Genomic DNA, 15,375 nt, shown 5'->3' with positions numbered 1-15,375 from the left:
TGCATATATGACAAGCTGAATTACAATGCTTTTCACAAGGTAAGAACTAGTATAACGTTATTAACCATGGCTCCCTTGCAGTCACCTGGTCCCCCCAGCTGACGTGTTAGTAGCTAGCCAACGTTAGCAAGCTAGCTTCGCTAGTAGGTTAGGTAGCTAGCTAACGTTAAACTCAACTCACCTGTCCAAATTCTGTTGCATTACCAATGCGCGCTCTTCCAACATATGGCCAATAAATGTAAAACAACACTACAAACGTTTTGAGTGTTTAACGATGTAGGTTAGTTAGCTAGCTTGGCCTTGTTGAAAGCGGCGAGGCCTTCTGTTGACACGAATAGTTCAGCTGGCTTGTTGGTTAACCGAAATAAAGTAACTAAAACTTCAACTATAAACCAATTCCTTTGCTGACATTATAAATAATGCATTACTACTCGATGCTTCGCCTGCGGTTTCACGTTCATAGTTGTCTAAAAACAAGTAATACTTTGTTTATCATTAATTTATCGCATCGCTGTGACAACTTGACTCCATTGACTGCCTGTCTCTGAGGTGATGAGCTATGCGTCACCAACAATAACAAGCCCGTCAGAGGCTGCGAAATCATAAATGTACAAGATGCCTGGGATATGTAGTCCGACCACATTTTTCCTCCTTCATGTGTCCAAATAAATATCAAATTAATGCTCTAACTTGTACAACGGACCTAAGAGGCACTACGCATACTTGGAAAGACTAGCATCATGAAGATACACATATGGCTACAGAATACTTCATATTGCGGTAGGCTGCATTTATTATAGCTAGCTGTCGGTAGTAGCGTTTCACGCCGCACGCTTCGGGAGTGCATACCTCTGAGTGCATCGCATTTATTGGCAAAGTTGTATCTTTATTGGCTATATTTCTTTCTGTTAAAATGACTTCAAAATGTTGCAACAAGGGTTTTGCAGTCATGACGGATATTGGGCAAGTGTCGTCTGGGTTAATAAAATGTTTTTTCCCCCTAATTACATGGGTCTGTGGTTTGGTGAAGAAAAGCAGCCTCGTCTAATGATGATCCAATCAAAATATATATTGTTGGGGAAAAAATGACATTTGGATACCCAATCATTAATTGTCATTAAATAGATGTCCTCGTTAACTACTAGCCTAATGTCATGCAAAAATGCATAGGCGTACCCTTAAAACAAAAGCTGACCAAAACGATTGTTTTATTTTCGACCAAACTTTGCATTCTAGACGAGTACACTAAAACTATGAAACTACATTTCCCTGAAGCCTGTGCATCATCCATGCGCTGCAGTCAATCAGCTGTTGAAGCAACTGCTGACTACCTCCGCGCAAGGGTAGCTCATTTGTCATATCTAAACCCAGACGAGGCAAACCGAAATAGCCATATTTACAGTCCCAAAAGGTGAAGGATTAAGGTAAATGTTATGTCATGTGAAACAGAAAACCAACACGGGTGTGCATGCGGTTGTTGCCGTGTTTGTTTGGTGATATCTGTACAGTTGTAGATACGAATTTATTAATAGCCCGCTTTTGTATGTATTGACCATCTTGTATAACCAACGCGTAGGAAAAAAAAGACTTTTAGATTGTCAAAATGTGTATATTGTTTCTATATTAGGCTGGTAAACCCCGTATATTGATTAGGCTACTTGATGACCTTGAATTGGCAGCGTTTATGCATCGAGGAGAAAACAAGGACTAACTGGGTGTCCAGAATGCTCTGTGCAATATTTTACATTGCTGCGATAAGTCTACCTCACACCGCTTAGAAATATTCTAGGATCCTGAGAATTAAAATATTGCGCTCAATCTAAATTTGACACAGCCTGTGTGAGTCGTTTTAGCCTATTCTGAATACCTTCTAAATACCACCCTATGTGGCTTTATTATAGGCCACAGTTGTTTTCTCAAATGGTTCATAATTAAAATGGATAAAACCGTGGAGTATCCTAGCTCTCATTCAAGTGTGACGCCAATCAGAATGATTATGATATGAGTAAATTGGTACTGTTCTCACATGACCAGCGACAGGCCTAATTGTGTCTATAATTATGCTAACGGTATGCCCAGAATAAACGTATAGTGTATGATACTGTACAATATTAGGAAAATATTAAGTTTACTAAATGTAATATAGTAGGCTATACATTTATACATATTTTGTTTTATCAATGCAGACAGAACATAAATGCAGACATGCATGAAAGAGGCGAAATACATAGCCAACGGTATACTCTCGAAACCTCAAGAGAATATGTCGTAGTGTGAAAAGGGTCTTAAGCTTTTCCAAACATAGATATGCACATAGGCTTGGCCTCTGTTATAGAACCCATTTGCACCCTATTCAGAAAATGAGCATATAAAAAGGAGACAAGAAAATTGACCAAGTTTAATGCAATAATTTAATCTTTATAACATTCATGCTTTTAGGGTAAAGCTATTAGCCTCCCTATGTAGCAAGCCGTTCTGTCAAGTCACCTAAAATGTAGATCATGTCTAGCCTACTAAGCTAATGTCATACAAAAGTAGTCGCCTATAAGTGCGTCATCTACTGCAGCAATCATTGACGCAGCAACTTAAGGAAAAGTGCCTTGCTCATTCCATAGGAATCCATAATGTATCCATTTTGTTATGAAGTGGGTGGGTCAAGGTGGCGTGTCTCTTTAACCTTTTTGAAGGACGCAGCAGCTGTATTTATTGACGTATGCAAATGTTCAGGGGTGGTTCTAGTGAGAAAAAAACAGGAACAAGAATCAGTTTCACATTGCAGTTCGGAGTTGCTTGGTAAAGGAAAGGAGAACGATACGTGGCGAATATTGGTGAATGTCGGTGTCCTCCACGTGTATTTCCCGCATAGCCTACATCTGAGTGGAGCGCTGGCGTCCGAAAGGGTGAAACTATTGAATCTCTTACAGAAGTGCACTTTATTGTATCACACCAGTAGTCTTCGATTTTTTTGCTAAATGAGAGATCACGAATTCGCATTGCAATTGGCTTGCAGCAGAAAAATAACCCTCTCGGAGTTCTCTCTAAAATAGCGTAACAACCCGGCGAGCCTAGTCTATGACATTCTCAATAATAACTCGTCTCTGTTTTTCCCCGTTTCAGCTCAGCAAACCATGCAGGATGATTTACTGATGGACAAAAACAAAGCCCAACCTCATCAGCAGCAAGATCCAACAGTAGAACCTCCCTCCACCCCGACCCCCTCGGAACCCCCTACATCAGAGGAGAGCCTGTCGAGTGTGAGCAACCAAGCAGCTTCAGCTCTCAAGAAAGAGAAAGTGCCGATGGAGTCTCCGATCCTGCCAGGTTTGAATTTTCATCAGCAGCAGGAAACCGGTGGCACCCTGTCCCCCTCATTTGGTAGCACTTGGTCCACTGGAACCACGAACACCGTGGATGACAATTTTTTTCAAGGAATACCCTCGGTGAACGGAACAATGCTTTTCCAGAACTTCCCCCACCACGTCAATCCGGTATTTGGAGGCAATTTCTCACCTCAGCTTGGCTTGGCACAGTCTCAGCATCCTCAGCAGCAAGCCCAGCAACAGCAGCAGCAGCAGCAGCCGCCGCAGCAACGGAGATCCCCTGTTAGCCCCAACCAAGGTCCCTTTCCACAGAGAAACGCTTACAGTCACCAGTCTGTCATTAATAGCAAGGCTTCTTCACCTGCCTCATCTTCGGGTTGGAATAATCACCAAAATGCCGCTTGGAGCACAGCATCCAATCCTTGGAGCGGTCTCCAGGCAGGCAGGGACCCGCGGAGAGCTGTGGGAGTCGGGGTTGGTGTGGGGGTCGGTGTAGGGGTGCCGTCTTCCATGAACCCCATCTCCCCGATGAAAAAGCCCTATTCTAGCAACGTTATAGCACCCCCAAAATTCCCGAGAGCTGGTCCCCTCACCCCGAAATCTTGGGTGGAGGACAACGCCTTTAGGACGGACAACAGCAACAATATGCTGCCTTTTCAGGTATGTTTGGATGTATAATAAGTAGCCTAACCTTTAATCCAATTTGAAACATTTTCATAATACATATTATTGGCATGTAAATTAAACGCAGGAGTGTTAGAAGATGATTGCAGAAGTAGCCTATAGTCATATGTATAGCCTACTCATAGGTTGCATTTAAAAACTCCCAGAGTGAGCTGGCATAATATGCAAGAAATTTAACCATTTAATGCAATAACCATAGCTATAGGCTAACAGAGTTCTCCGTCTCTGTCAACGAACTAGGCCTATAGCCTACTGTTTCAAGCATTCTACCAAATAATATTAACAGGCTATGATGAATATTAGGTTATGATGAATATTCTTTATGTAAATGGTTCACGAAAAAGAGAGGAAATACTTTGATTTTAGTCTCCTGCAACCCACACAGACACCGGTTCAGATCATTAGAACAGCATAAATCTTAATTATGACAATGTTTAAGAACTGTCACAATGGATTGTTGAGTAGGCCAATGTGATTAAGCAATTATGAAGTAATAATATTGATTAGGCTATTATGACCTAATAATAAGGTTGTTATCCAGGCAATGCATCATTTCCTATTTTCCGTCGGTGGACTGACTACATTGAAAAATGTCTCTGGAGGTCACGTCCTACACTATCCTTGTGAAAATCATCGCAATTATTGAGGAAAACAAAATGACGTATTTCGTAATAGCTCTTAAAGGGCACACTGCTCGTATGTGATTGGCTATTTTTAGTCTAGTGTGCGGTGGGTCTTGGATACACTGCTGAGCTGCGTGCTGCTGTCATATGATGATGGAGTACTTTGTAACCAAATGATTATGAAAGTATCTGCTTTGCTATACATTATTAGTCATAATTACATTGTAACAAAGTGACGTTTGAAACATTGTTGCGACTCTCCTATATCAGTTCACCCTATCCCCTGTTGTTTTACTGGTTTGTAATGAATTATTTTCTCACTGTGTAAACTCTACTTTGATGTCACTATAGCCTAATGTACCGTAGACAGTATCACATGACTTCAATTGTAATATTTGGACAAGTAGTTCATTTTCTTCAGGCCTAGTTATTTTTAAAAGCCTATAGACAGAAATGAAATAATTGCACTAGGCTATAGTCACTTGACAACCAAGTAATGAACAGTGACTGTTAAGTAAACTTTGTAGGCAACCTATGTCAAAAAAATTCTGCTACATTGTAGGGTATTTTAGCTAGGCCTAAGGTGAAAGGGTAAGGTACCTTTTTGAGGCATTAACTTAATTATTTAGTATTTTACTATAGAATGTTGCCAATGTAAGTCACATTTTCCATGCCTAGTTTGCTAGCGCTGCAGTGGAGATAACCTAGGAGTCATGCGTGCTGTTAGTCAGTGATCGGTGCTGTCTCGGCACAGCCTTATCTGATGTCTACAGCTACGTCAGACACAAACCAATGAAATGCTATCCCATCTGCCCATTCTTTTTAGGCTATCACTTAGGCCTGAGACATCTCCTTGTTCAAAAGCAGAGACAAAGGCATTGTTTAATGGAGATATATATAGGCCTTGTAATCAGTGTTGTAGTACACTACACCGAGACCTATAGCATTTTTGTTCCTGCTTATTGTGACTGATGGTTTGTGAGTGGGGGCTTACATTAGCACAAGACTTACAATGAAAACCTACAAGTAACATTTACATTTTACATAAAAAAAAAAACATTTTAGTCATTTGTCAGACGCTCTTATCCAGAGCGTCTTACAGTTAGTGAGTGCATACATTTTCATACTGCCCCCCCCCCCCCCCGTGGGAAACGAACCCACAACCCTGGCGTTGCAAGCGCCATGCTCTACCAACTGAGCTACACAGGGCCAGAATGCCCTTCAAGAAACAAGCACTCAACAACGCCATGGCACAACTCCCCACAACGCACGGCACACCTGCACTGCAGAACTCAATGGCCAGAGCCAACCCCCACATGCTCCATGCCCGAGCCGCTCCCAAAAGAAAGTAAAATTGAACACATTATTGGCATTGTTGAATTTGATTGTCACAACGGCAAGCTAGGACTGATGGCCCGGCCAGCCAAACCAGCAAGTCCGCTCCGCCGCTCCGCCACCACGGCAACCACCGCAGCCATCTATCTAGCAAACCTGCCCAGCCACCTCAGTGGACGCCGAACACACCTCCACCGGAGGACAATTGTGGAACACACCTTCCATGTAGTTTATTATTTTCCATTAAACGCATAGCCCCGAGTTGATTATCCCTTATCTATAGTGTAGGCACAGATGGAACAATTAAGCAATAAGTCCCGAGGAGGTGTTTTACAGATTGTGTTAGAAGAATATTCACAATTACTAGCAGGTGCGATCACACAATGGTGCCATCTCTTATTAATAGTTTGTGTTCTCAAATATTGTGTCAGCTCTAGTAAATATCTCTTGTACAGGCTGCTTTGAACATGCTCCAACCTCAGAAATAGGTGAGTCTACTCACTGAGTGGGCAGTATTTGTTCATCATAACCAAAAGAGAGCCCCAGGGAAGGGAGTGTGAGACAAAATGTTAAACTATTACAGAGGGGACCGCATGTGGAATTGGAACCTGGCCTGGGGTAGAAGGGGAAGTTCCAGCCTGCTTGAAACATATCGTGTAGATAAAGATTGTCTGTGTCACTCTGTCGCTTTGTAACCCCTTTCCCTTTGCTACTATTTAGCTCTTTCTATTTCATTTAGTGCGTCTCTGATATTTTTGCTCTCTATTTAGCTTGCTCGTGGAGGTAGTTATCACTAGGACAAGGACAGGGGTCACTATGATCAGAGTGCCCTGTTTGCTGAAGTGAAACTCAGGAAAAGGAGAGGGGGTCGTTCCACCTTAAAAAGCACACAAGAAAGAGGATTTTGACACCCACCATCTCAGATTGTTCTGAAAGCGTTTCTGTAATTAGAAACATAAGATTAGCATTCCTGCAACTTTATTTTGTAGAAATATAATTTGATCTCTGAGAAATTAAGCTAATTGTTTGCACACAAATTGGCAATTTTATAGGATTCATATAATATTCAATAAATATAGGCTAGTACCCAACATCTGATTTGGACACATTTCTCCCTACCAATTAGTAGGACATAAGGAATCCCAAAAAATTGTCAACAGCCACCCACGGACCCCACCACACCTCACCACAATCTCACCCCAACAACAAGTATTAAGGAGCTGCGGCTTGGAGTATTGCGTCTTCATACTCAATAATGCGTCTTCGTACGTAATAATTTGATGTTTTTTTTCCCCCGTTCAGAGAAATTAACCATTTGATGTCGCTTGCCTTAATTCCCATTAAACCATGTGAAAGTACTCTAGTGCCCACTAGAGTCCTGCTATACAGCACCCTTCTATCCAGTTTGATGGTATTGTGTCTATTTAATGGGATCACACCATTTTCTTTGCAACTTTGGTTTGAAAACCATTAACTTTTGTTCATGATGAAAACAAATTGTGTAGTCATCCTCACAAGTCAAGCCAGTCCTCCACGAAAGCAATTCAGTTTGTCCTTCTCTGAACAAGCTAATTCTTCAACCCAACTCTTCTTGAATAGTTCAACAATTGCCTGCTCTTTGAGAGGGCTTTTCCTACAAGCCCAAAACTTTGATGGTGAAATGGGCTAGTGACTAAAATGTTGTGACAGCCCTAATAAAACAATACAATTATATGTAATAATTTCACCCCCAAAATAAATAAAACATCTGTAGGGTTATTAGTGACATTTACCCAACCCAATACCATTGTTATTGCAAAACACTAGGCTACAATGTGTCTTTGGTATTTTTACCATTGTAGACTAATAGGGACCATAACGTTGAAACCATTAGCACTGCTGTAGCCTAATGGTTTGCTTGTTCACCAGGAATGGTCTAACTAATCCAGACCTTTTTTTGAAAGGAATAAACCCCACACAGGAGCCATTTCCCAGACACAGATTAAGACTAATCCTGGACTGAAAAGCATTGAGTTTGGCTTTTAGTCCAGTACTAGTCTTAATATGTGTCCGGGAAACGGCCTCTCAATGTATTCTCAACCAATAAAAATGAATGAGGCTGAAAAGCCATAAGCCAACCCCTATAGCAGAAACAGCGACATCTAGTGGGCAAAACCTGATACGTTCACATGCTTTATGGGAATTAAGGCAAGCAACTTCAATGGCTAATTTCTCTGAACGGGGGAAAGAACTAAACCAAATTCACTGGAAATACATTACATAGTATGAAGAAGCAATACTAGTTGTCAGACATAGTGAACTGATACTGTATACTGGTTGCTGGGGTGGGATTGGTGTGGAGAGTCGGTGGGTGGCTTTTGACAATTTCTTTGGGATTCCTCATGTCTTACTCATTTGCAGGAAGAAGTGTGGTCCAAATTGGGTGTTGGGTACTATATTTATTAAATATTTGAATCCTAAAAATTAAAATTGCCAATTTGGGTGCAGTCAATTAGTAAAATTTCTCAGAGATCAAATTATATTTCAACACAATAATGTTGCAGGAATGCTTACTGCATCGCAGTGCTTGAGGCGACACTACAGACCCGGGTTCGATCCCAGGCTGTGTCACAGCCGGCCATGACCGGGAGATCCATGAGGCGGCGCACAATTGGACCAGCGGCGTCTAGGTTAGGGGAGGGTTCGGCCGGCCGCTATTTCCTCGTCCCATTGTGTTCTAGCAACTCCTTGTGGCGGGCCGGGTGCCTGCAAGCTGACTTTGGTAGCCAGCTGGACGGTGTTTCCTCCGACACATTGGTGTGGCTGGCTTCTGGGTTAAGCGAGCAGTGTGTCAAGAAGCAGTGCGGCTTGGCAGGGTTGTGTTTCGGAGGACATATGGCTCTCGGCCTTCGCCTCTCCGGAGTCCGTAGGGGAGTTGCAGCGATGAGACAAGACTGTAACTACCAATTGGATATCACGAAATTGGGGAGAAAAAGGGGTAAAAGTAAAAAAGAACACTTGGGTGAACTGTTGGAATGATATAAATAAAATTGGGATTCCTATGCTATGGTTGGTGTTTGGCATGACAACTAATGAAAAGGGCAGGTACAGTAGAAGTTGTCACAGGGTAGGAACCAAAGTGTTGGTCAGAGTTTCCCAGGGGACCCTTACTACATTTGAACGTTACATTCATGGCAAAAATAAAATTGCAGGCTTTTGCGTTATAGGTATTGCACATGTCATTATTGCAATTACGGTTACAATTTGATTTATTGTGCAGCCCTAGTGTCATGGCTTGCTTAAATGACATGGAACGACCGAGAGCAAACCACCAGGGTCATATATTAATAGACACTTGTACTAGTGAAATAGGACATGATTAGACTATGTCGGCGAGCATCTAGATTGCCATTGCCATCTGCTTTGTTGGCGAACGTACAATCACTACAGCACAAACTGGACGAGCTCCGTTCGAGACTATCCTTTCAACAGGACCTGAAGAACTGTAGTGGCTGAACAAGGACATGAATAATATACACCTTGCTGGCTTTTCCATGCGTCGTCAAGATTGGACGGCAGCTTCGTGTAAAATGAGAGGTGTGTGTCTCTTTGTTAACAAGTGTGTGATCTCTAATGTTAAGGAAGTCTCAGGTTTTTGTTCGTCTGAGTTAGAAAACCTCATGATAAGCTGCAGACCACACTATTTACCAGGAGAGTTTTCATCTATATTTTTTGTACCTGTCTATTTACCACCGCAAACCGATTCTGGCACTAAGACCGCACTCAACGAGCTGTATAGGGGCCTCCCGAAGTGGCATAGCGGTCTAAGGCACTGCATCGCAGTGCTAGAGGCGTCACTACAGACCCGGGTTCGATCCCAGGCTGTATCACAACCAGCCATGATCAGGAGTCCCATAGGGCGGCGCACAATTGGCCCATCATCATCCAGGTTAGGGGAGGGTTTGGCCGGGGGGCTTTACTTGGCACATCACGCTCTAGGGACTCCTTGTGGCGGGCTGGACGCCTGCAGGCTGACCTTGGTCGTCAGTTGAACAGTGTTTCCTCCGACACATTGGTGTGGCTGGTTTCCGGGTTAAGCGGGTGTTAAGAAGCACGGTTTGGCGGGGTCATGTTTCGGAGGATGCTTGACTCGACCTTCGCATCCCGAACCCGTTGGGGAGTTGCAGCAATGAGACAAGATCGAAATTGGGGAGAAAAAGGGCGTAAAATACCCCCACCCCCCCCCCCCCCACAAAAAAAAAAAAAGAGCTGGATAGGGCCATAAGCGAACATTTACATCCAGAGGCTGCGCTTCTCGTGGCCGGTGATTTTAATGCAGGGAAACTGAAATCTGTTTTACCTCATTTTTACCAGCATGTCACCTGTGCAACTAGAGGCGACAAAACTCTAGATCTCCACACACAGAAACGCATACAAGGCTCTCCCTCGCAAATCTGACCATAACTCTGTCCTCCTGATTCCTGCTTACAAGCAAAAACTCAAACAGGAAGTACCAGTGACTCACTCAATACGGAAGTGGTCCGATGTAGCGGATGCTAAGCTACAGGACTGTTTCGCTAGCACAGACTGGAATATATTCCCGGATTCATCCGATAACATGGGAGGAGTTTGCTTCATTAATAAGTGCATCGATACATACATATCCAAAAGAAACGGTTACAAGAAATCCCACTACGACTTCTGACAAGCCATCAAACAGGCAAAGCTTCAATACAGGACTAAGATCGAATCCTACCACACCGGCTCTGACGCTCGTCGGATGTGGCAGGGCTTGCAAAGGGAAACCCAGCCGCGAGCAGTGACGCAAGCTTACCAGACAAGCTAAATTCCTTCTATGGTCGCTTCGAGGCAAGCAACATTGAACCATGCATGCGAGCACCAGCAGTTCCAGACGACTGTGTGATCTGGCAGTGTGGTGCTAGCACAACTTCTCCCTCAACGTCAGCAAGACGAGCTGATCGTGGACTACAGGAAATGGAGGGCCGAGCATGCCCCCATCCACATCGACGGGACTGTAGTGGAACGGGTTGATAACTTCAAGTTCCTCAGTGTCCATATCACTAAGGAATTAACATTGACCACACATACCAACACAGTCGTGAAAAGGGCATGACAACACCTCTTCCCCCTCAGGAGGCTGAAAATAGTTGGCAAAGTTCTACAGCTGCACCATTGAGAGCATCTTGACTGGCTGCATCACCGCTTGGTATGGCAATTGCTTGACATCCGACCACAAGGCGCTACAGAGGGTAGTGTGTATGGCCCAGTACATCACTGAGCTCCCTGCCGTCCAGGACCTCTATGCCAGGCGCTGTCAGAGGAAGGCCCTAGAAATTGTCAGACTCCATCCACCCAAGTCACAGACTGTTCTCTCTGCTACTGCACAGCAAGCGGTACCGGTGCACCGTCTGGAAGCACCAAGTCTGGAACCTGAACAGCTTCTACCCCCAAGCCGTAAGACTACTAAATAGTTAACCAAATAGCTACCCGGACTATCCGCATTGACCCTCTTTGCACCAACTCTTTTGACTCATCTTATACGCTGCTGCTACTGTTTTATTATCTATCCTGTTGCCTAGTCACTTTATCCCTACATGTACATATCCACCTCGATTACCTCGTACCCCTGCACATCGACTCAGTACTGGTACCCCGTGTATATAGCCAAGTTATCGTTACTCATTGTGTATTTATTCCTCGTGTTATAATCTTTTCTATATCTTTCTCTCTGCATTGTTGGGAAGGGCCCGTAAGTAAGCACTGTTAGTCCACACCTGTTGTTTACAAAGCATGTGACAAATAGTTTTTATTTCATTTGATGCTGTGTGCCAGATCAAGTCTACCTGCTATTCGTCATCTCTTTCCTGTATACAGTATGTCACATGAATGCAGGGTGAGTCCAGGTTGTGCTGGCATGTGCTCATACCCAACTGTTGTTGGCTGCTGGATAAAAGGTCAAGAATGCGTGGAATTCAACTTAACATCTCCATGTTAAGTTAAAAAACAAAGTCACATGAGCATCTCAGAAGACGCCTTCATTTGAAATGAGTCGAATTGACATTGGGTACTAAGTTAACATATGGAATTGTTTTAAGATGGTCATACCATGGATCATTTAGCAATTTGATTTTGAATTTTAGGACCCCTTTAGTTATATATCTAAAAATAAAAGTTGATAAAATATAGACTTTGGTCTTTACTACTATAGCCCATAGAAACGCATTGAATAACACATTCATAAATAGCAAAAAAGACAGTCAGAAAATAAATGATAAGGAATAAGGTTTTGAAGTGTCTGTCCTACAGTGCCTTGCAAAAGTATTCATCCCCCTTGATGTTTTTCCTATTTTGTTGCATTACAACCTATAAATTAAATTGATTTTTATTTGGATTTCATGTAATGGACATACACAAAATAGTCCAAATTGGTGAAGTGAAATGAAAAACATTACTTGTTTCAGAAAATTATAAAAAATAAATAACGGAAAAGTGCTGCGTGCATATGTATTCACCCCCTTTGCTATGAAGACCCTAAATAAGATCTGGTGCAACCAATTTCCTTCAGAAGTCACATAATTAGTTAAATAAAGTCCACCTGTGTGCAATCTAAGTGTCACATGATCTGTCACATGATCTCAGTATATATACACCTGTTCTGAAAGGCCCCAGAGTCTGCAACACCACTAAGCAAGGGAAACACCAAGCAAGCAGCACCATGAAGACCAAGGAGCTCTCCAAACAGGTCAGGGACAAAGTTGTGGAGAAGTACAGATCAGGGTTGGGTAATAAAAATATATCTGAAACGTTGAACATCCCATGAAGCACCATTTAAATCCATTATTAAAAAAATTGAAAGAATATGGCACCACAACAAACCTGCCAAGAGAGGGCCGCCCATCAAAACTCACAGACCAGGCAAGGAGGGCATTAATCAGAGGCAACAAAGAGACCAAAGATAACCCTGAAGGAGCTGCAATGCTCCACAGCGGAGATTGGAGTATCTGTCCATAGGACCACTTTAAGCCGTACACTCCACAGAGCTGGGCTTTACGGAAGAGTGGCCAGAAAAAAAGAAAAATAAGCAAACACGTTTGGTGTTCGCCTAAAGGCATGTGGGAGACTCCCCAAACATATGGATGAAGGTACTCTGGTCAGATGAGACTTAAAATTGAGCCTTTTGGCCATCAAGGAAAACGCTATGTCTGGCGCAAACCCAACACCTCTCATCACCCGAGAACACCATCCCCACAGTGAAGCATGGTGGTTGCAGCATCATGCTGTGGGTATGTTTTTCATCGGAAGGGACTGGGAAACTGTAACAGTAACAGAATAGAGTGCTAAGAAAAGCTAATTCCTGTGTACATGTAAAATGTAGATGCTGTGTGGATGCTGACAAGTGCAGCCTCTTGCTTCAACTTCTCTGGGCATTATCTGTGCCAACACTACTGCTGGGTCTCAGTTAGTTTGGTAAGGAGGATGGACCTAGTGCTTTCTCAGACTGGCCTAGTAACACATGATTACTGCACCTCTTGTGAACTATCGGTGCTTAGGCCTCACAGTACACACTTTTGAGTGGTGTTATCATATAAATAGAATTGAATTGGGAATGATGGATGGCGCTAAATAAAAGGGAAATTCTTGAGGGAAACCTTTTTCAGTCTTCCAGAGATTTGAGACTGAGATGGAGGTTCACCTTCCAGCAGGACAATGACCCTAAGCATACTGCTAAAGCAACACTTGAGTGGTTTAAGGGGAAACATTTAAATGACTTGGAATGGCCTAGTCAAAGCCCAGACCTCAATCCAATTGAGAATCTATTGTATGACTTAAAGATTGCTGTACACCAGCGGAACCCATCCAACTTGAAGGAGCTGGAGCAGTTTTACCTTGAAGAATGGGCAAAAATCCCAATGGCTAGATGTGCCAAGCTTATAGAGACATACAGTGAGGGAAAAAAGTATTTGATCCCCTGCTGATTTTGTACGTTTGCCCACTGACAAAGAAGTCTATAATTTTAATGGTAGGTTTATTTGAACAGTGAGAGACAGAATATCAACAAAAAAATCCAGAAAAACGCATGTCAAAAATGTTATAAATTGATTTGCATTTTAATGAGGGAAATAAGTATTTGACCCCTCTCAATCAGAAAGATTTCTGGCTCCCAGGTGTCTTTTATACAGGTAACGAGCTGAGATTAGGAGCACACTCTTAAAGGGAGTGCTCCAAATCTCAGCTTGTTACCTGTATAAAAGACACCTGTCCACAGAAGCAATCAATCAGATTCCAAACTCTCCACCATGGCCAAGACCAAAGAGCTCTCCAAGGATGTCAGGGACAAGATTGTAGACCTACACAAGGATGGAATGGGCTACAAGACCATTGCCAAGCAGCTTGGTGAGAAGGTGACAACAGTTGGTGCGATTATTCGCAAATGGAAGAAACACAAAATAACTGTCAATCTCCCTCGGCCTGGGGCTCCATGCAAGATCTCACCTCGTGGAGTTGCAATGATCATGAGAACGGTGAGGAATCAGCCCAGAACTACACGGGAGGATCTTGTCAATGATCTCAAGGCACCTGGGACCATAGTCACCAAGAAAACAATTGGTAACACACTACGCCGTGAAGGACTGAAATCCTGCAGCGCCCGCAAGGTCCCCCTGCTCAAGAAAGCACATATACAGGGCCGTCTGAAGTTTGCCAATGAATATCTGAATGATTCAGAGGAGAACTGGGTGAAAGTGTTGTGGTCAGATGAGACCAAAATGGAGCTCTTTGGCATCAACTCAACTCGCCGTGTTTGGAGGAGGAGGAATGCTGCCTATGACCCCAAGAACACCATCCCCACTGTCAAACATGGAGGTGGAAACATTATGCTTTGGGGGTGTTTTTCTGCTAAGGGGACAGGACAACTTCACCGCATCAAAGGGACGATGGACAGGGCCATGTACCGTCAAATCTTGGGTGAGAACCTCCTTCCCTCAGCCAGGGCATTGAAAATGGGTTGTGGATGGGTATTCCAGCATGACAATGACCCAAAACACACGGCCAAGTCAACAAAGGAGTGGCTCAAGAAGAAGCACATTAAGGTCCTGGAGTGGCCTAGCCAGTTTCCAGATCTTAATCCCATAGAAAATATGTGGAGGGAGCTGAAGGTTCGAGTTGCCAAACGTCAGCCTCGAAACCTTAATGACTTGGAGAAGATCTGCAAAGAGGAGTGGAACAAAATCCCTCCTGAGATGTGTGCAAACTTGGTGGCCAACTACAAGAAACGTCTGACCTCTGTGATTGCCAACAAGGGTTTTGCCACCAAGTACTAAGTCATGTTTTGCAGAGGGGTCAAATACTTATTTCCCTCATTAAAATGCAAATCAATTTATAACATTTTTGACATGCGTTTTTCTGGATTTTTT

The 15,375-nt window shown here is 43.2% G+C and overlaps 2 protein-coding genes across 4 annotated transcripts in view; one reads left to right on the top strand and one right to left on the bottom strand.

Moving 5' to 3' along the window:
- marchf5 (membrane-associated ring finger (C3HC4) 5) overlaps positions 1–551 on the bottom strand; it is a 62,052-nt gene extending 61,501 nt beyond the window's left edge. For both annotated transcript variants that reach the window (XM_084170108.1, XM_084170109.1), the window contains exon 1: positions 182–551. In XM_084170108.1, coding sequence (XP_084026234.1) covers positions 182–225 — 44 coding nt within the window. In that variant the 5' untranslated portion in view covers positions 226–551. The remainder of the gene's footprint in view (positions 1–181) is intronic.
- A 796-nt stretch (positions 552–1,347) lies between these two features.
- cpeb3 (cytoplasmic polyadenylation element binding protein 3) overlaps positions 1,348–15,375 on the top strand; it is a 71,430-nt gene continuing 57,402 nt past the window's right edge. For both annotated transcript variants that reach the window (XM_084169831.1, XM_084169830.1), the window contains exons 1-2: positions 1,348–1,424; positions 3,118–3,980. In XM_084169831.1, the coding sequence (XP_084025957.1) occupies positions 3,129–3,980 (852 nt within the window). In that variant the 5' untranslated portion in view covers positions 1,348–1,424; positions 3,118–3,128. The remainder of the gene's footprint in view (positions 1,425–3,117; positions 3,981–15,375) is intronic.

Source organism: Coregonus lavaretus (assembly GCF_964263955.1).
Source record: "Coregonus lavaretus genome assembly, chromosome: 1".
Classification (NCBI taxonomy): Eukaryota; Metazoa; Chordata; class Actinopteri; order Salmoniformes; family Salmonidae; genus Coregonus; species Coregonus lavaretus.
The sequence above is the reverse complement of the archived record's forward strand: the minus strand, read 5'-3'. Positions and strand labels throughout refer to the sequence as shown.